The 21,544-nt window shown below is 36.3% G+C and overlaps 1 protein-coding gene across 1 annotated transcript in view; it reads left to right on the forward strand.

Moving 5' to 3' along the window:
* Positions 1–18,220, forward strand: part of ANOS1 (anosmin 1) — a 134,738-nt gene extending 116,518 nt beyond the window's left edge. Inside the window, exons 11-15 of the mRNA XM_026083509.1 lie at positions 10,303–10,397; positions 12,789–12,960; positions 14,224–14,444; positions 17,340–17,481; positions 18,162–18,220. Coding sequence (XP_025939294.1) covers positions 10,303–10,397; positions 12,789–12,960; positions 14,224–14,444; positions 17,340–17,481; positions 18,162–18,220 — 689 coding nt within the window. The remainder of the gene's footprint in view (positions 1–10,302; positions 10,398–12,788; positions 12,961–14,223; positions 14,445–17,339; positions 17,482–18,161) is intronic.
* The last annotated feature ends 3,324 nt before the right edge of the window (positions 18,221–21,544 follow it).

The following is a 21,544-nucleotide window of genomic DNA, read 5'->3' on the forward strand; positions in this document are numbered from 1 at the left end:
CGCCTGGATGCAATCCTGTGCAATATGCTGTAGGTGACCCTGCTTGAGCAGGGGGGTTGGACTAGATGATCTCCAGAGGTCCCTTCCAACCTCAGCGATTCTGTGATTCTTTAATGCAATTAGTAAAACAGATAACGTGCAACTTTTCAAATAGTATGCAATTTATTAGTGGGACAAATAATAAAGATTTAAAATTTTCCAGAGAGTCGACCTAGTGAGTGGAATGCAATCCTTCTGTGCTGCAAATGAGACAATATAGAGGAGTCTCTTCAAGGTCAAAGTTTACTGCATTTCTTCATGTTTCGACAGGCACAATGGAAAACCACCAACTCTTGCTTTTCACCTGCTTCCAAAGCTCCTGGGTAGGTGGTTGAGGGAGGGTCTTAGCATGAGAGACTTAGGGGAAAGTCCCTCCAGTAATTAGTCCCAGGAATGTATTTGGAACAGATTTCTGCCAGGAAATCCAATGTCAGAAGCCAAATCAGAGCTACTCGCTGTGGTCCCAGAACTAAGGCAACTCAAAAGACTGATTTTGCTTAGCAGATGCTCACGCATGTCTGCTGAAGGCAGACTGTAGCTATACTGGGTTGGTTTGATCCAGTGATTTGGTCTACTAGTTCTTACACCTTGTATGGTTGATTCACATATGGCTTCATTTTAAAATTTACATGAGGCTGTTCTCAAGCCCTCAGTATGGTTTGAATCATACTCCAGAATACCTTTAGTAATTGTGAGAGCGTATTTAACTTGACTCAGAAAGGGACTTAACATTTTTTTAAAAGAGGTCTTCTATATTATTCCTAAACTTAGGAATAAATTCCTAAATTCAGTTTGAATACAAGTTTGAGCTTGATTGCCATTGAACTTATGTTGAAAGATCAAATAGAATTTTAAGTGCAAATTATAAACCTGGTCCATGATTGCAATCCAAAGATAGACCATCATTATGTGGGATGAGTACCTGCAATAGGACTTAAGATACACATTCAATATTGCATTGGGGAATTATTTACCAAGAGAAAACTCATTATTCAAGACACTGAAAAAAATTCATTGGCCAACTGGTAAATTTTGTTGCCTGATTTTTGACTCTCCACAAAAATTGTTGTGTTTTCAAAAACAGTATCTTTATGTGGCTTCAGTAATAACATCTGTCTTCCCAGTACCCAATTTTCTATTTTTCTTGACCTTTTACCACAATCTATGAAGTGAATTATTTTAACAACAATTACAGAATATAAAAAACAAAAACAAAAACAAATAGTCTGAGCAAGGTTGTCAATAGTCACATCTTTTGTTAGGCAGTCTGCTAACTGATGAATAAAATGGCAAGCTTTTTACTATTCAATTCTTCTCCCCTTTCCCCCCTTCTCTGTCTGTCAAACTATATCATGTTCTGTCAAAGCTTTGTTTCATATCTGTACCTTATCATACCTACAGCAATCCTACCGTTACTATTGTGAGCAAAAAGATGATGAGGTACTGCAGCTTAGCAAGTTACCTTTCATCAGTTGTGGTGTGATAACTGCCCATGAGTGTTATCTTAGCCTACCTAAGTTCTGACATAAAATATTTAGCTTACAATCCAGAGAAGGTTAAGCTATCAGCAATATGTCATCATGCTTATGGAGAAGGTGGTTTAAACTAAGAAATGTCATCTTGTAAATTGAGTAGACTTTCCTCCACATGCCAGCTCTTTCTTTTTAACCTATATTGTTTAATGAGCCTAGTTGATTAAGTGGCCACAAAACAAGTTGTGTAAACACCGCAGACATGAAAGGAAGCTGGAGCATTTGAAGGAGTAGCTAAAGTTGGAGGGAGTGACATCAAAAAGGGTGTGAATATGTCACAGTATGCAGATAATGAATAATGAGTTTTAAACACCAGTTACTTTGACTCCTGTGACAGTAAACTGAACACAAAAATATCCAGAATGTTTCAGACCAAACATCCATCCCACCAGGTATTCTATTCTTGACAGTGGCCGGAAGCAAATCCCAAGGGGTTTAAGAACAGGGCAAGTAAATAATAAAATTCTGCAGATTATTCTCCCAGCTTCAGACAACTTGTAGTTCATGGGATTTCCTGAGCCCAGTGTGATCTCATTGTATTTTATTACTCTTGATGGATTTCTTTTCCATAACCATGTCCAGTGTCCCATCAGGGTCATGTAAACTTTTGGCATCTGAAACATCCTGAATTAAGGAGTTCCAGAGTTTTAAGTACTTGTTGCATGAAGAACCACATCTTTTATTTGTTTTGGAGCTACTTCTTCTAGCTTCTTTTGAATACCAGTTCTTATATTGGAGACACAATAAACAGTCAAGCTCTGTTCATTCTGTCTGTATGCTTATGATTTTATGTACATTTATCCTGTTTTCTCTCACTTATTTTTCTCATAGGCGTAATCATTAGTCTTAAATTACTGATTTAGGACCTACGTATTAATGTTATTAACTTTATGAATAACAGTCCAGCAAAGCAACTTGTGATGTGATATGCCATGGAACATTCCCTGAATATCCAGTTTAGGAACTTGTCGGAGCATTCTACATGCATGCAAACCCATCCATCCAACTTTTCTTCACATAGAGGATGAGAGAAAAGGGAGTAGCAAGTGTATCTCTACATCTCCTCCCAGGGTGGAGATAGGGTTAAACTGTGTTTGTACCTGGACTCTGGAATAGGGAAGAACTCCCAAATTCCCTACCCTCAGTATAGCCTACCTACATAGATTAAGGACCAAAACTGTCAATGTTACACAGAAGGCTAAAGTTAGTGGTAGAATACCTAGTGACATTTTCAATAGATGTATAGCTATATTGAGCCTTGGACTTGCTTTTCCTTTCCCCCCCCCCCGTTTTTAGATGCTTAGCTATCTGTGAAAATCTGGCTTTGAGAGATTAATGTAGGAAGCCTCTATTCAGGCTATAAGCAGATATTACGAGACTTGGAGCTTCCATGAGGCAAATTTCCTTTAAACAGAAAACCAGAATGAGATACTGTTGAATTCACTTCATATAGAATGGTGTGGGTGGGAAAGGGAGTGAGAGTAGAGGTAATCCAACTTAGTGAAGGTCCCAAACTTAAATCCCTCAAAACAAACATCCTTAAACCTTGAGGCTTCCTAGGTCCAGATATGGAAACAAATGCTGTGGCTCAAGCCCATCTTTAAATTACATGCTGCTTTTTAATATCATTTTTGGAAAGGGTTATTGTTGTATTATACAAAGAATGCATTCTATAGAAAGAAAATTTGTTTTAAATGGCATAATATGACCAACAAAATATTTGCAATTTAAACACTGCTGCTTATATTCCATGTAGGAGCAGGAAATAGTAGAATTTGCCTTGCTAAGAACTGTTTATTGAATGAAGTTTAAATGTCAGCTGAGGGTTTTGGTGTTTATTTTAATCATATTGCCTGAATAGATGATTATTAAAAAGTTCTTTTCTTTTTCAAAGGTGTCATGAGTACCATGAGTTTCATAACCAAACATTTGACGTTTTGGATTTTTTTTTCTTTTTTTATTCCATTGGGTGAATCAGCACACAGGCAGCTGAAGAACCAGGGCTACTTTTATTTCAGTCTTTTAAGAGAACTTACCTAAGATGACTGAAACGGAACAGATCAACAACATAGTTTTTACAGGGAAAACAGGAGTGCAGAGAGGATCCCACTGCATTAGGTCATTAGTGCAGCATAATTAGTTAAAAGAAAATTGAATTTGCCTATGTATTCTAAGATTGAGAACTCACTTTGCGTTTGCTAAACCGCTATATCTAAAATAAGACACTTGGTATTGCATCATTTCTTGTCCTGTCATTGGTTTCAAGTTTCAGATGTTGGCAAGAAACTCCATGATTCATAAAGGCATAGAATGGCTTGTGAACCAATACATGAATAAACAAATAAGTGTTATGATCAAGTACTGACTGAGATAACAGTACTCAGTACTCAGATAACTAAGACTGCTTTTCAGCGATACTGTTACTGCAGTGTGACACTCTCATGTGTAATAAATACCATGTAGTAGTAACACTGCTTAATTTATTCACTTGGTTTTTATCCATATTTAAGCATTTCCTATTTATTTCTTTCCAACCTTTTCAACAACTGAGTTTTACCTGAAAAAGTGCTCATGGTAAACTGCATGTTATAGAACCATGTTTACATGGAGAATAATGGTGGCTTGATAAACAGCTGAATGAAAATCTAAGCAGGCAGAAGACTTTTCATTATATTCTATCTCAGATATTTGGCATAATGGTTTTTGGTGTGGAAGCACAGGCAGACTGAACTGCAAATGGAACACTGCAGTTCTTCCTTGTGCAAGAAAGGTGGGTTGGAAGCAGTGCTGTATTTTATTATATCCACAGCTGTAAAGGTGTATCAAGGGTTGCATACTATGATAAGAAAGGGAGGGGCAACTTATTATTATTTCTTCAGGAAGTCTTTGACTTGTGCACTTTGGGTGCTTCAGAGACGATACAAAATATTTTCTTTATGCCAGGGATAGCATAACTTCACCATTTAATGCAAAGAGATAAAAATTTCTGTCCTGGATGGTATATTATTTGACACAGCATTTATGCACAGCTCCATTTTCTTTTTTATTGAAATATTCATTCAACTTAAGCTTATTTATATTAATATTTTTATGCTACCTAGATAAAGCTTGTGATATATATTTCTTATTTTATAATCTTTATTTTCTACCGTATTTAATTCACAATGAAGAAAATTAAATCTATCAGATGTTGCTTGTTAGTTACTTCAAATCCTGTCACTATACAGAGATCAGCTAGATGTTACTGTGTTTACTGATGCCAGACTTTTTTATTGCAATTAAACCTTAATTTGAGCTGCTGTTGTTGAACAAGTCTGCTTTGAAATGTTGTTTTCCATCAAGCTCCATTTGGTTTTTCTTTCTAATAAGTTTCCATGATTCAGTTCCCCACATAATAGTGCTGTCACAGCTGGCATTAATCAGCACTTTTCTACCAAATTGTAGAAAGCCATCATCCAGCAACCACCCATCAAACAGAATAACATACAACTGTAGAGCTGAAGTACTTTTACAGCAGAGACCATTATCATTATACCCCCTTGACGGGTTGGAGCAGAAGTAAGGAGCTATGAAGCGCTTTGCCTAAAGACATCCAGCAAACCTGTGGCAGAACTAACCACAGTACCCAGAACAGCATACTGCAATGTACGTGCTGTAGGTCAAAGGAATACAAACTGATACATACCCTCTTAAATAAATCCATTTACATCGTATCCTGGAGCAATACAAGGTTGTTGTGATTTTGGTGATGTTGGGTTGTGTGAACAAAGTTTACTGCTGTTTCTGCCCCGCTCTGCCAATTTTCTAGCTACAAAGCAGACTTCAGTTCCTCCTGATTGTCAATTTGGCACCCTTCTTCAGCAATACATGTACTATAAAGCAGAAAAAGTATTTGAGGCAAGAAAGGAGCTGTCTGTAGTAACAAGGCAGAAAAAAAAGAAACCACATTAGATGAATTATTCACATGGCTGGCAATAAGGGAAATGTATAGCAGAACMGATATGTGGAAAATGTTGGCAAAGAGAAGGAAGAGAGATTACTTATTTTATTTAGTTTATTTTCAATAAACTATAGAATCATTTAAAACAGAAATTCCAGCTAGGAAAGATAGCAGTGTTAACTGACATTATTCTGGGTGATTTTTCAAAATTGGACTAAGAGCTTCAAATTCTTTGTGGAGATTATGAGTTTTAGCAGAGGTACAATGTATGCCTAGGGTACTCCTGTTAGCCATTGCATAACCACGACTTCGAATATGTTGCAGTACTTTCAGCAAAACATTTCAAACTAAGATGCTTGAATTGTGCGTATGAACCTGAATTTTTTCAAGTTCACAAATGCATGTATCTGTTATTCACATTAATAGGATTCTAGGCTGCTTTTGCAGCTTTTTTTTTTTTTTTTTTAAGAAACAGAATAAATGTCCATTTTTCTCAGGAAATTATCTTTTAATTCTTTATTAAAATGAAGCTAAAATTTTTAGGTTGGAGAGGGGAAGAAGGGAGACAAATCTGGCAAAGAATGTCTTGATAAACACAGTTGATGGCGAAATAGCTTTGTGGAGAGGTTTCATTTAGGACTAAATGCTTTTTTGGGGTGAAACATGAGAGTCAAAACATCTTTTTAACATGCCGTAGATCATCCCCAGATCAATACACTTCTAGGTAGAGATTTGAGATTTCTGTCCAACAAAGCTAAATGCGTACCCTTGTTCAGCAAAAAAACTAAGCATATGTGGAGCTTTAAGACCATGCTCATGTGATGTCTGCATAGGAATGTTTTCATAAGTCTAGGAACTCATTTTATGCTTTAGAAAATATACATAGAAAATCATAGCCAAAATACTTGACATTGGCTATTAGTTTCTTTGGAAGAATTAGTTTTGTGCAACTGTCTGAAACATCTAAAACTCTTTAGCTTGGGCAGCTGAAGATTATGTCCACATCAGTAACTTTAAGAATTTTTTTAAGTCATTTTTCTGGTTTGCTTAAATTTTTTTTGTAAAGAAACTTGAGAATAAAAGTAATCGAATAAACTGGCTGCTGTAACAGTCTTTTAAAGGAGTTCTTACTTAAGTGACTAGTCTGTTGACTAATTTCACAAGCTTAGAGCTGCTGAAATGAGTGCTAGCACTTAGTATGTCCTTCAAGTTCAGTGTTTCTATACAAATTATTTTTTCAGTTCTGGGAAAGATGGTAAGTTTGCTGTTTGTGCTTGGTATATCATTCTTTTCAGGGTCAAATGGTGTGCTTTCTAACCACAAAAACAGAAAAGCTATAAAACAGCCTTTTAATAAGAAGCAGAAAATCAAGAGAACTCCCAACTATTAAGCTGGAGATCGATCAGTTACAAAAAGGGCTTTATAATGTGATACCTGAAATATCAGGGAGCTGGAATAAAGGACTCTGGTGATTTCTTTGCAGTGTTATGTTCATATTTTACAAGGGCATAGCTTTCTGATAAAACTGACAGAAATCAGTCCCGTTAGATATTGCCTATTCTTGTTAATATTTGCTAATCAAGTGACTTTTCAGAAGATGTGATTTACTGGCGCCACTGTAGATTACAATGTATTAACTTCAGCTAGGCTTAATTCAGAACCATTAGCTTTGGTGATAAAGACTGCTATTTAACTAGACTGCAGCTTGATTTAATTGTCCAGTATCTGTTGCTGAGTTGGTAATGGACAGCTGAAAAAAAAAATACAAATAAAATATAGTAGTGGTCTCATTAGGGAACAGTGTATATTGTTGAAAGGAAGGCTGGAATAAACTTTTTTGCATGGGCTAAAATCAGATGTATTCTGTTGCATAAAAACAAAACTCTAGAATCATGAGCTTCATACAGAGTGAGCAGCTTCATGGAAAAAAATCTGTATTTTCATTTTTTTTTAAGCCTATTTGTATTATTCCAAACATCTTACTTCCCTTTGCTTGAAAAAAAATTAAAGATAATTTCTAAACCAGTCTTGTTATTCAATATGCATACTTCATGCATGCATATACACTTTGAGTTTTTAATGCCTCTAGCTCTAGTAAATCAAAAATGTTTCTCCTTTTCCTATTGTTGAAAACGTTTCTGTTTCAAATAGGAGCTACTTCCATATCATATTTCAATTTTGCAACCCTAATTGCTCAGGCTTTAAACCCTGGTGGGATAGTTACTTTTGTTAAGGAGAAAAGTGTTTTTGTTATTTTCAAATCTTTTTCTATTCTTCTTTTTAACAAAAAGCATTTAGCATGCTTTTGTTCAAACCTTTTAGATAACAGTAATCACAAAGGTGAAGATGAGAACTGGAGAAGCTTTAGTCTTGAAAGTCCAAGTTTAGGGAAGTTAAAAAAGACCTATTCTAATGAAAAGTTTGGGGTAAACTTAACTGTTGCTGTCACAGTACATTCCAGTTGATTGCTGATGTATGTTTGCATATATGTATATGCAAAAACCTGTTTGAAATAACTTTAATTACATATTCACTGAAAAGAAAGAAAAACCTATCTTTTCAGTATCGGTTGTTATCAGAATACCAGATGTGAGCACTATCAAATGTACGATTTTGTTTAAATAAAAAATTATGAAATTATGGTTATTATAACTTATCCCATTATCACATTTACAGTCCCAGCTGACAGGACAAGTAGGAGGAAAGTTGTTTTTGAACCCTTCCTGATTTTCTAGCTCATATAGAGAGCTTATTAGAAACCACAGGTGTTTATGAATGGGTGAGTGAGGGTTTGCTAATGCAAGAGAGAAATAGAAAGGAAGAACTACATGAGAATAGAATCTGGGTATACTGGTGAAAAGCTCACATAGGAAATGGAGAAGGAGCTGCAACAATATCCAAACAGTGTTCTGTTTTGCCAGGAATTCAAAATACAAAAAATTTTGGGTGACAACCTGTTTAATTACATTTCTGTACAGAGGCTTAGTAAAACTCTGTATTGATATATCTGGATGCTGAACTGTTGTAAGCTTTTGATGCTTGGGATTTATCTTTCACCAGCTGCCCTTGTTGTGATATTCAGTGACATACCCAAAATGTTGGTCTTATCTAGTTCTTGATGGCTGGATAATGACAAGTCTTGAATCTGTATCAAAGATGGATCGATTTGTTTACAGACTGAGAAGTGAAAATATTCAATTTGTAGACTTACATACATATACATCTTACATACATATAATTTAAAAGAATAAGTAGTTGATCGTCAGATAACATGCAATCAATAAAAGATTCACTGTGTTGTCATTTGGTACAGACTGTGCATGGCTAACATAACATGATTAATAGAGCAGCACAAAGTTTTCAGGTCCCAAGAAACCAGGTGACGGATTGTATGTCCTGTGTGCTCGTCCCAGGAGAGGGGCACAAGCAGGTGATAGGCAATAACTGAGTCAACTGGAACAGCTGAAATCAGATGAAACCTACTTGGAAAGGCACTGTGAATGTGTGTCTGCTTCTGGCACATCAGGTGGGAAAGCCGAACAATCAAGAGGCAAGTGAAAGCACATCCATTTATTTATTTTTAAATGAGAGGAAACAATCACAAGGCAGTTTGTTATTTCTTTATACATTTGTTTTTGAAAAAATGTTGGGCTTCCAAAGAAGTCATGCAAATAATTAGCATGCATGTTATGAAGAGAGCTGCTACGCAAATCCATTTCAAGCAGGCTTCTAATCAGCCCTTTTACCAGAATACCATTTGAGCAAGTTTCAGACGCTACTTATTTTCTCTTTAATTTATAATCCTTCCTTTCTGCATCCAGATTGCTCATAGCAGTCTGAAGCCAGATCAGCCCTTAAGGCATCAAAGATATTTGTTTTCCCTCCTGAAACCCACATTCAGGCATTTGGCATGAGCAACTATGTCATACCAAGTTAATTAGTAATAACAGATATGTAATTTTGCCTACCCTGTATATAGATAGAGAAGGACTAAATCCAGAAAAAATGACAGGAGGTATTTGCACTACCTGATGAGTTTTTCTTCTTTTGTCTAATTCTGTATTGCCCTTTGTTTTGCTTCCTCATGCAATCAGTATTAAGAAAAACAGCTACAAATTACTATGCCTATCCCTGCAATTATATGTAGAGCTCTCAAAAAATGAAGAGCTGGAAATTGCTTGAAAGCTTATGCCATTGATATTGTTCTAAGTTTTGTCACTGATTTTAATGGGAGCAAACTCAAGCCTTTACTATTACTCCTGAGAGTGAAGATTAGAATTTTATTTGGACATATAGTAAGCAGGTCTCATGATATATTCTGAAAGGATAAAACTCATGGATTTACAGGCATTTTCACATATCTCCAGGCATTGATTTCCCAAGCAGTGCCAGGCAGCAATATTGCAATGCTCTGACAATATGAACAGTCACAGGCAGTTGGCACAAAGTCATTCCTATCATTTGCAGGATGTTTAGTAGCAGAAACACTGAGGTATTTTTTAAAATGCTCTTATCAGTAGATGCTTAGTTTTCTGTAAATGCCAGTTGTCTATTTTTAAAGTTATCCCCATTATGCTGATAAATGTGTAAAATTATTGAAGTGTATAATATTTTCCCCTTTTTATTAATAGATGCTGAGGAACAAGTGAGGAACTAACAGCTCTAGAATACTTAACATTCCTTCCGTTTATATCCATTTATATTCCTCCCCCCCCAAAAAAAGCCAGAAAAGTGGCAAATGCCTAAAGGGTAATTATAACATATCTTTTCCTCTTTTTTTGTATCATTTAGATACCAGCATGAATCAATACCAAGTCCACTGGTTACTGGAGTCCTGTGCACGCAATGACACCAAAGGACTTGGGAAAGTAACTGAGCTGACTTACGTAAGTCTCCATTCAGCCCTCTACTGAATAGCTTCTGAGCAGCAAGACAAAGGATGATTCTGTAACATAATAGAGTATGTTTTATACCATATTTCATGAAAAAGTAAGAGTGTTTCTTTTTCATTTTCCTCTTGCGCAAAAGCTAAAAAATGAGGTATTTGGAATCTTTGTTTAAAAAAGATCCATGCTAGGCTCAAATCTTTGTTGGTTGTTGTTCAGAAAACAAGAGCAAGCAAACAAACTTAGTAGCCGAGTACCTATATTTTTGTACAGCATGTAGAACATGGAGTTTGATTCATAATTAGGACTGTAGCACTTTAACACAATACAAATACTGAGCCATAATAATAGTAATCAATAAACTAGGTTTTCTTTTAGACATGCAGGTAGGTTTCACATCCTTGAGGAGAATAATAGAATAGGAAAAAAAACCATAGGTGAAGATTACTAGACATGAAATCTGGAAGTAGGACAGATAACAGAGCAATAATTACAGCATCAGTATAAGGAGAGAAGCTCTATGTAAATACATAAGTTAGCCCCAAACATATTGCAGTGACAGTTCTTCATACTTAATTTGTTGGCAAGCCAGTGTCATCCCACTCTGTAACACATTTTTCAAACAACTTAATGCTGTGATTGGTGCATCGCATTCAATTTTAGTGGATTATGAAGAACTGAAGAAAATATAATTCACCTTTCTTTCTTTCTTACCCTGATGTGCAATAACAGATCAAATCAATGGAGCTAATGTTAAATCAAAGCAAATCATTCCTCCTGCAGCAGGCTGTTAGATTTACCTCTTCATGGGGTCAGCAAATCAAATGTCAGAGGTGGATTAAAAATGATTGTGACATACATAATTTTATGATCAGTCACAATATTTCAATTTATGCACATCAAAGATAGAGAAAAGTTAATATTTAATAAGTTTATTTCCACTAGGGGTCAGGAAGAATTCATTGTACATCTGGCCAAATGCATTGTGGGTTTGGCTCATTTATTTCTTCTCAATCATTTTACAATAATTGGGAAACTGTGTTTCTTTTGAGGACTCAGAATTGTTACAAGCAAACAGGAGGAGGCTGATGTTACAAAAGGTCTGAAACTGGATATGATAGGTCAAGGTGGATAAAGGCCTTAGGTTCCTACTATTCAGTGTTTAAGTCCTTGGCCCCTGGTATTATGGGCTCCAAAATTAGAGTGTTTGCTATTCTCAGAGCGCACTTTGAGAGATATGGATGCATATGGACCTTCATAAAGTTCATCCAAACCCCCAAATCCCAAGCAGATGTCTGCCCTAATGAGTCGATAGGAAATACTGGCCTAAAATCTTGCCTAAAAGTACAGGAACCTTATTCAAATGGCAACTTACAATCATTTGTAAAGGAATGGAATAGGTCTGGCATTTTTTTTTTCTTATAAAAAAACAAAATGATCTTGTTACTATTTTAAATGGGAGTCTATCTTGTTACCCAGCAGGTGGGAGGCAGGGAATCAGTTCCCTTCTCAGTCCAATCTTTATGTCCCATTGAAAATGCCCTCACAGATGAAGTTTAAATTAATCTGGTTTGGGATGTGCCTCCAAAAAAGAGAACTGTACAGAAGAACCCTGGAAATTACTGATTCTAGAGAGAAAGAAAGGTCTAAAAAGCCATGAAAGACTTGGAACCGTAGAAGGTGAGGTGTTACTGGACATTTTCCCAGAAAATACCTTTTTTTCTCAAATTTGATTTATGCTAAAGCTTTCAGGCTGTGATTTTCAAAATTACTTTAGACAACATTAAGAATTTAGTAAGATACTTACGCTTTTTCTTCTTCAGATATTATGTTTAGATAGAGAATTGTATTTTGTAGTTTAACTATAGAGTTTTTCTTCCTTAACATGCCATATAAGAAGGTAGAAGTACTTAAAGTACTAAAGGAAAAATAAATAATGGATCCATAATGCCATACTGGACTTCGTATGCACTTTAAAGAAATTAAATGTAGACAAAACCTGTCATTTACAGCAGCTTAAGTCAGCTTTCTTACATTTATTTAATTTGATTAGCATTTACATCCTCATATTGCTACCCCCACTGCCATCATGCCAGAGAGACTGTTCAAATGTTAGAAGTTAGTTGCTTTGATGCAGCATGGCTAAGGAACTGTGTAGAATTGAAGGACATATCCAACTACCATCCTAATATTTGACTGTTGAAAATAATCATAACATAAGCAATGTTTGCTTTGTTCTCTGAATAAAAGCCATGCTAGCATGTGTTAAGCATATCAGGAAAATGTTTTATTGGAGAAAACTTTTCATCTTCTGCCAACGTTATTTTTCTGTTTCTTTATTTTTAAGAGATCTATTTACAGCATGTGCTCTTTTTGTTTTTCTTGTTCTAGGAAAACTACATAATTCTGAAGGACCTGTCCTTTTCATGTAAATACAAAGTAACTGTTTTGCCTGCAAAATCTAAAGGTCGTTTTAAGGCTGAGAGTATTTTCTTTGTCACCCCACCTTGCTCTGCATTTAAGGAAAAAAAACACAAGCACATTAATTGTCCTGCTGAAGGAGGTAAGGCATGATCTGGAGAATCTGCCAGATAGGTTCAAGTGCATTTATAATCACTAAAAAACCTCTTTAAAAGCAACTCTAAAATGTGATCTGAAAGATATGAAAGATTCAGAACAAATAAAAAGATCACTAATACTTACATGAAAAATCAACTAAAATACAGAGCAGTACAGATTTTGATTACCACATTATTGTTTTGTCAATTAAGTGATAATTTTAGTAGACTATTTGTAAACATATTTGTTGTTACATGGATTTTATTTTTTGAAGAGTTTCCCACTTATATTCATTATAATAATGGATGATAATTGTAACCATAATTATGCTGGCATGGCCCATCTTGTGAACATTTTGCTACTGATGCAAGTAGCTTTCTCAGTTTAATTTAGTTTAGGTTAATTCTACTTTCAAATAGCAAATAAAGTAGCTCTTTCGGCTTTGACAGTAGTGCCATAGTGTTAAGTATAACTAAAGGGTTATAGAAAATCACAGAATCATAGGGAGGTTGGTTGGAAAGGACTTCTGGAGTCAGCCAGTCCAACCACCCACTCGAACAGGGCTGTTGCCAGCACTAGGTCAGATCAGTTTGGCTTTGCCTAGCCAAGTCTGAAAACCTCACCCTTTAGCTCGAGGGTGGCCCCTCACTGTGAGTCCCTCGCAGCTGCCACAACACTCTTCTTCTCCGGGGAGTCACCTCAGAGTCCTCCTACCAACTGCTGCCACTTGCTGCTGTCCCCACTCCTGACAAACTCCAGCATTACAGTCTTCTTCCTGGACAACTGCAATACTCAGCAAAACTCAGGCATATGTTTCCCTAATTAACGTGCCCCTTTTACCTAACAGTTTTATAGCATCAGTTTTGCTTTCTGCCTGCATCAAGAAGTTCTGTGCTATCCTGTGAGTTTTCTTATGGTCCAAAATTGAAAGTTGGAACTCATATTCTGAAATGCAGAGAAGGAGCAGGATGGTTGCCTGTGAATGAGATGTTTATACTTTTACATGGCAATTCTGATGCCTTGGGCTTTCCTTTCTGTCACCTCTAGCTGACAGAAGTTGATGTGAAGTTTGAATTTTGGCCCAAAATGCCAATGGTATAAGATAGGATTTGGTTAACACTGAGAAATGAGATGGCAGAAAGCTGGCAGGATCCTGGTAAGCACAAGAAAAGGAATTCTGTCTGACCTTGGTATGTGAAATTATATGAGTATTTTTAAACATTCTCTCTCAAAGTTTAGCTTATCTTTTTGCTTTCCAAATTTATAGTGCCAGTTCTACCCAAAGTGTTGGCCAAACCCGAGAACCTGTCTGCATCTTTCATTGTTCGGGAAGGTAACATCACTGGTCATTTTTCCTGGAAGATATCTAAGGCAGTCCTTCATCAGCCCATGACAGGGTTTCAAGTCACATGGGCAGAAGTAACCACAGAAAGCCGACAGAACAGCTTACCCAACAGCATCATTTCGCAGTCGCAGATACTGCCAGCAGTAAGTTGTCTGTTAATTTCCATTGCTAGGGGCTTTATAAGCATGTGCATACGTGGCTTATTCTTTATTTTTAGTGGTGATTCAGATGTCATATACAGTGCTGTCTGGATCTGCAGGCAAGTTGGAGCAGGAAGTGCTTTAATTTTTCCTCCTTATCTGAGATATATCTCAAGCACAGCTACTCTTCTTGATGACACATCAAACATTTTAATGTGCACAATTGTCAATTAGCAACAATATCTGAGAAGTGCCTGAAGGGAGGAAAAGATCATCTGTACGGCAACAGATAGTTTTTATTTTCTTTTGATGATCAGGCTGTTCTGCTTGCCGGTTATTATAGTTTTACTAATTATTTGGTGTCCAGGTTGAGAAACTTGATGGATTTAAGGGAATTTTCCTTTCCTTTGTGTCACTCCTTGCTCTAAGAAAAATAAAACTCACTTCCCCCCTCTGCTAGTATGCACCATTGTCCCACTGACAAATAATTTAAAAGAGGACTAGATTTCACTGTTAATTGAAAGTGTAAGAGTGATTGATTTTAATTCTTCCCTCTGTTTTCTTTAAGATGGCCTTTGCTATTTCAGTTCCTCCTGTGGTAGCAGCAGGTGAGAAGCACTTCATTCAGACTCCATTGCCAGATCCATCAGAGTCAACAAAAGGGCTTAAGCGGCTGGCCTTGATCCAAAGTCTGCTAAGGACATTGGGAGTCTTTCTGTTAACTTTGGGGAAGTGTATCGAGACAATTATGTCTGGAGCAGAGCTAGCTGCAAATCTTTTTTGAAACATTTGTTTCATCAAAGAATGCAAAAAATGTTTTCTTGGATGTCTCTTACATTCAAAAAATTTTCTGCAAATGCAAGACAAGGTTCTCACAATTTTGTCTTAATTCCTAGCAGACTGCCCTAAAGCAAGGGCCTCTGTGTGTCAAGGCCTGTTGTTGTGGGGAAGAGCAACAAAGCTGACTGTGGATACTTAAAACTATGAGGCCAGCTACTGTGCAGTGTGAGTAGGTGTTTTGTTCCAGAGCTCAGTGGTGCTAAGCAGTGTAGACCCAAGGTGGTCCACACCAATTCGTTCTCTACCAAAGGTCCCCCTACAGTCCCAGGTGGGACCACAGTGCCTTGGTCCCTTCAGCAATCCACGTTACAGGATTACCTTAATTTAGTTGCTCAGTCATGGGCCTTTGGCTGTGAACAGCCAATTTAGCACAATAATAAGCAAGGTTACAGACCTTTTCACATTACTTTTCATCTTTGCTGTAGGAGCAGGAGTGTGTTTTATTCAGAATTTCTCTTTCTTTTTTAAGCTTTTAGTCCAGTTAGGTCTGAAATATATATTACATTTAATTTAGAACACTCCTTTACATTGTGTTTTGTTTCAAATTTTTATCTCTGTTTTTCTCTGCTTTTACTACTGAAAAGCCTGGAAATTTCATTTACATAATTATCTGTCTGTCTATCTACCTGTTTATTTATGGCCACTGGTTAACTTGCAGAAAACTGTGGTTTAGGTTGAAACAACATCTCCTACCTCTCAGAGGAATCTTATCACCACCAGAATGTAGGGTATTTTATGGTGAGGATCATTCACTCATTCTTGTTGGTAGTCTCTGATTGGTAAAAATTTAGTATTTACACAATCAGGGGCTGAAACACAAAGGTCCCAACTCCAGGAGGAGCATCTGAGTAGTTATGAGTGAGCATCTGAGTGAGTGTATGAGTGTGATGTACGCATTCCTTACTCTCTCCTACCCGTTAAGTATTTTATATGAAGTGGAACAGCTTCAGCAAGGTGTATTATTAGCCTTTCCATCCTAGAATATGCAATCATTTGGCAGTAAAAATACACCTTTCCCTCTGCCTTTTCTCCCTTTCCCTCCCCCTTTACTTTTTGGTCTGGCAGTCAAACCAAATTATTTGTTATTCTCACAACCCTACTTATTTCCCCCTGCTGTGTGCTCTGTGTAGCACCTGCCAGAAGAATTTGCTGTCCAAATTCCTGGCCGCCTCAGTCTGGCTGATGGGAGGTGCAGTTTGCACACTGTTCAGTGTGACTGACCCGACAGTCTATTTCTGGGACTGGTCCACTGGAGTCATTTTCAGCTTGGAATAAGCTGAATCAAGACTCTGATTCCTTAATGCTCTTCAGTCTTTAGTCATATGTATTCCCATTTGGGAGCATTTATAACCTTACTCTGAAGTTATTTTGCACAGGTGTAAGTGACCACACAAGGTATAAAGCAGTGTAAAGTAAGACTGAGACTGATATTTCCCAACCCACCATCATGCCAGGACAGAACACAAGGGCAGATCCTCATGGTGTAACTTGGGATAAATCTGCTGAAGTCAGTGGAGCCACATTTATTTTCATTAGCTGGAGCATGGGAGACCTCTGAAGTGCCATGAATTAATTTACCAACCAGTAGAATTTGCAGACAGATCTAAAATAAAAACAAGTTTATTCAGTGAACTTGTTTGTTGAAAAGAACGAATAGGAAATTAAAGATAATATTTATTTCAATGATGAGCATATCAATTTTCAAGAACACTAAGGAAGAACTTGGACTTCTTACACATGAAATCTTAACATTATGATAAAAAGTATCATCTAGGAAAGGAAAACTACTGACTTCATAGGTGAGCACTCAGAACTAGCTGTATTTCAGTTCTTGTACTCCAGCCTTTTATCCATGTATTCAAAGGCAAAAAATTCAGAATAAACCCACTCAACCAAATAATACATATATTAAATCTTTTTGCCAGAATTATAAGAAAATAATTTCTGAGTGCTGAGAGTGGCAGGACCTATTTAACCCACTGATTTATGTGACTAGAGCAGCCATGTTTTATTTTTTGATGTTGTGAGAATTAATTTAGTTGATTTATTTATTTTCAGGATCATTATGTACTGACTGTGCCCAATCTGCGACCGTCAATGCTGTACCGATTAGAAGTTCAAGTGCTGACAACTGGTGGTGAAGGGCCAGCTACAATAAAATCATTCCGAACACCTGATCTTCCTCCATTTTCACCCCACAGTAAGTAGTACCGCATTTTGGTACACGATGAGATGTTATAAAACTTGTGTCCTCCTTACTCTGACCTTAGAATCTTTACTGGTTCCAGTAGCATTCCATATGCTTAACATATATTAACCTATTATTTTTTCCATATCTGCCCATGAACAATGATGGAGGCACATGGAGGTTTTCTCTCATTCAGTTTCTGTTGTCTGACATCTGCCATTCATTTAACCACAGTTCTTTGGCTTATGCCTGTATGCCTTGGGATTCAAAGCTGGTCTGTCCTCCAAATACTATCTAGGCCTGGGATTGCTTAGCTTCCAAGTTTAGATTTTTTGGGGGCATTCAGTCCAGCATGACTATAGGCCTGATAATATTTCTAAATCAGAGCAAACCTCTTAATGGCTATTTCCAGCATTTTAAAAGTTTCTGAAAAGTATAGCTCAGTGTTGTAAAGCCCAGCAAAAATATAATGAATTAATCCAAGAGTCATATCTACTTGAATCTGTTTGTCTTTTTACAGTCCCACTAAAGGTATCTGGACTGAACATGCACATATTTGTCAGCACAGGCAGATGCCTTACAAGCTGAAGGCCTATGGGAGGCCTCATGAGACCTTTTTAGTAAAATCTGAAGTATGATTGCATCACACATTCAAGGAATATGCATGCATATTTTCCTATTTTTTTGTTCAGGACCTCATCTGAAGCAACATCATCCGCATCATTACAAGCCACCCCCAGAGAAATATTAGACTGTTTCAGGTGATTACACAAATAACTGAGAGAAAAACCGAGCTTCCACATGAAAGTTAGAAAAATGCACATCTGTAGGAGCAATGAATCCAGTTTTCCAGTGGAAGTTACCATTCTGTGGGATCTGTATCTACTTCTATGTAGTTTAGCCATGAAGAATTGTATTTGTACCAACACCAGGATGAAATATACAGCAAGTATCATTTCGATACCACCACTATACAACAAGCTGAAGATTGCATCCAACTCAACACTTGTGAGAAAATCGAAAGTGTGTTCATCATAATGTTTTTGTATTCCTAAGTTTGAAGTAGATTGAAAGGGTGCAGTGTATACAGTTTTTTATCCTATTGACTTTAATGTTAATATTTGAGAAGTTGTCCTGTGATGTATACATACTTTTGAACACTGGAGGCCAGAACATCAGTGTGTTTAAATTGGTATCTTTTACTTAAAGCTCTGCATTTTCACCGGTTTAAGCCCTAGTGTATTTCTGTAGCTCTTTGCTATTAGAGATCTCCATATGCCTGAAATAAGGACATAAGTAAAATAAGTATCAGTAATAAAAACCATAAATTAGTCAGTATTTAATAATTGCAGAATCACCACAGAGAAGAATGATACATATGCATAGTCCATGATCTGTTCTGAAGCATGGAGATCTTGTATTAAAATAGTTAATAGCTGAAGTATATACATGGTAGTTTTACCATTGTAAAGAAGCAAACAGCAATTAACACCAGTTAACTTCTGCTAGATAATGGAAGAATGACTTAAAATCCTACTTCTAATTTTTTTGGTTATCTTGAAGAGAAACCCCCCAAACCTAAATACTTAACATTAACATTTAAGAAACAGAAATTCTGATGCACATATATTATTCAAGTAGCTGTAGAGCTACTTTTTGGCTTCTTTGGCTTTTGATGCACATACTTCTTTTCCCCATGGATCTTTTGAACAGAAGGATGGATGTATTGGCTGCATGCTATTCTGCTTACAGAAAGAATTATGTGACAATATTCTGGCATCTGGAAATCATTGGCTTATAGTTTATTTTAATGCATTTTTCAAATTTAGGCAGAAGGGTACCCTTTTTAACCATAAGGGAATGCAGATTGCCTTATTGTGCAATATAAACTGTCTAGTATAATTTGCCACACAGAGAGACATCCTTTGGTAGTAAACAGAAACTGCTTGGATTTATTGTCAAGAAGGTGGAAAATATCTGACAATAAACATTGTCCATAAAAGTGCTCATAATCAACTTCTAATGTTCAAAACGTCTGAAATGCTCCTGCATTCTTTGGAGCAGATTCCATTGCTCCCTGAATAATCATATGAGGCTAATATATCTCAAGTGCTCAGTAGTCAAAATTGACAAGGTAGCCACTTTTGTACCTTCTATCAGCAGATGCCACAAACTTACCTTTACGTCATATCTGCCTGAGATATTCAGTGAGATTCAGATTTTAGTTCAATTATATTTTCCTTCTCACAATGGCAAATTTGACTTGAAGAAAAGCAAATAAGGAGACAAGAAATGCATGCCTAAAACTGAGGATCATAGTTATGATTATCATTGTAGAGCACTCACAAAATATTAAAATATAGTTTGCCCATATTGAAGAATTTTATAGATTTTGCTGCATGTGAACTGATACCACAGAGGTTGAAGAGGACTGAACTAATTTCTGATCACTTGCTCATTCTACTTTTTTCTACATTTCTGTCTTCTCTGTTAAAACTCTTTTTTATTTTTTTTTCATTCTCTTTCCACTTTGCTTGTTGTCTTTTTTTGATATGCACTCAATGACAAAGAAATTTTCCAGACAATTTGTATGGCTACATGGTTTGGGCCTTTAACAGTTATTTCAAAAATATTAGGGGCTGTGGAGCTTTTAGTTCCTTCCTCTACTACTCTGTCATCTCCCCTTTTCCAAAATACATAAACAAATAAACAGATGATATCTTCTTCACAAAATCTCTGTAGTGTAAAAGGATTGTTTTCAATTTTGTCAGAAAGGCAGGGTTTCAGAGATTTTTTTTTCTGGGTGGGAATGTTTCATGTGTACAGCAGGTCTTTACAAAGAAAAAACATAATTTGAATCAGACTGGTGTGCAGCACTGCTTCAACATTTAGATTGCACAGGGCATAAGTAAGGATGAAAGAAAGCTCCAGGTTGTTCACTGAGAGTGGGATTCAGTGGGATCAGGACAAGTAATTACCTCAGGCTTCTTTGAAAACTTCTGTTCAGACCTTTCAATCAGAGTCTATTCGAGTTATGCTGGAGCAAATCTGTAGTGACTCGATTAATGTTAATGAAATTATGCTGCATTCATAGTGACATTGCTAAGCATAGAATGTGAATGTCAGTCTTTATTACAATGATGCCAAACCTGGTTGGAGATAAACTGCAAGTTAGCATCCCTGAGTGATGGTACCAGTCTTGATTGCTGAGTGGAAGCCATGTTCTTCTGAAATGGATCGAAATAATTGCTCTGTTTGCTGATGTTAGTTTCTTTTGAAACATTCAATTTTAAAAAGTAATAATATATTTTTGAACAAGAGAGAGTGTTTTTCCTTATTAAAGTAGATTCTGGCCATCAAAAAAAAAAAGCTGATAAAGTGGAATTGTATTGAGAAGGTGTGTTATATAAAGACCATTAAGATGTAAATTTATTTTTTCCTTCTTCAAATCAGCTTATTAACTCACCTTTCAACTGTATAAATTTCAAGTGACACTCAAAACAAAAAAAAAAAAAAAAAAAAAAGGCAAAAGCAGAACCAAGCCTATGCATGGACACTCAGTTCCCAAATGTGAGTTATTTTTTTTGATCATTCTTTGAATTTAGCAGTATATGAAGCGTTTAGTGCCTAATTCATTAAGCCTTGTTTACTGAATTGTACAGGGTATTGTCCTAATTTACTAGTCTAATTCACATTAAACATTTAATTCAGCAATAGAGTTGTATTTCACTATTTGATTTATAGTTAAAGATTTATTATCTCAAATGATGTTGTGTAATACAGATTTAATACAGATATTGGGATGTTTTTAGATACTCTGCACCTTTACACTAATGTATTATTTGCTATGTACCGATTCTGATGGATTTGTCAGGTGATTTCTGGATGAAATGCATTTTGTTTATTTTCATTTCCTAAAGGAGAGTTATAGAATTATACCATTTTTGTTAACTGCTTTATGCAGTTGAATTTTTTGTTTTCTTCTACAGTGAATATTGGTTAAGAAGGGAATGTTTTCTTCCTGTTATTTCCTTTTTGACAGTTTTTGAGTTGTTTATAGAGCAGGGGAAATTCA

This window comes from Apteryx rowi, unplaced genomic scaffold, assembly GCF_003343035.1.
Source record: "Apteryx rowi isolate R43461 unplaced genomic scaffold, aptRow1 scaffold_605, whole genome shotgun sequence".
NCBI lineage: Eukaryota > Metazoa > Chordata > Aves > Apterygiformes > Apterygidae > Apteryx > Apteryx rowi.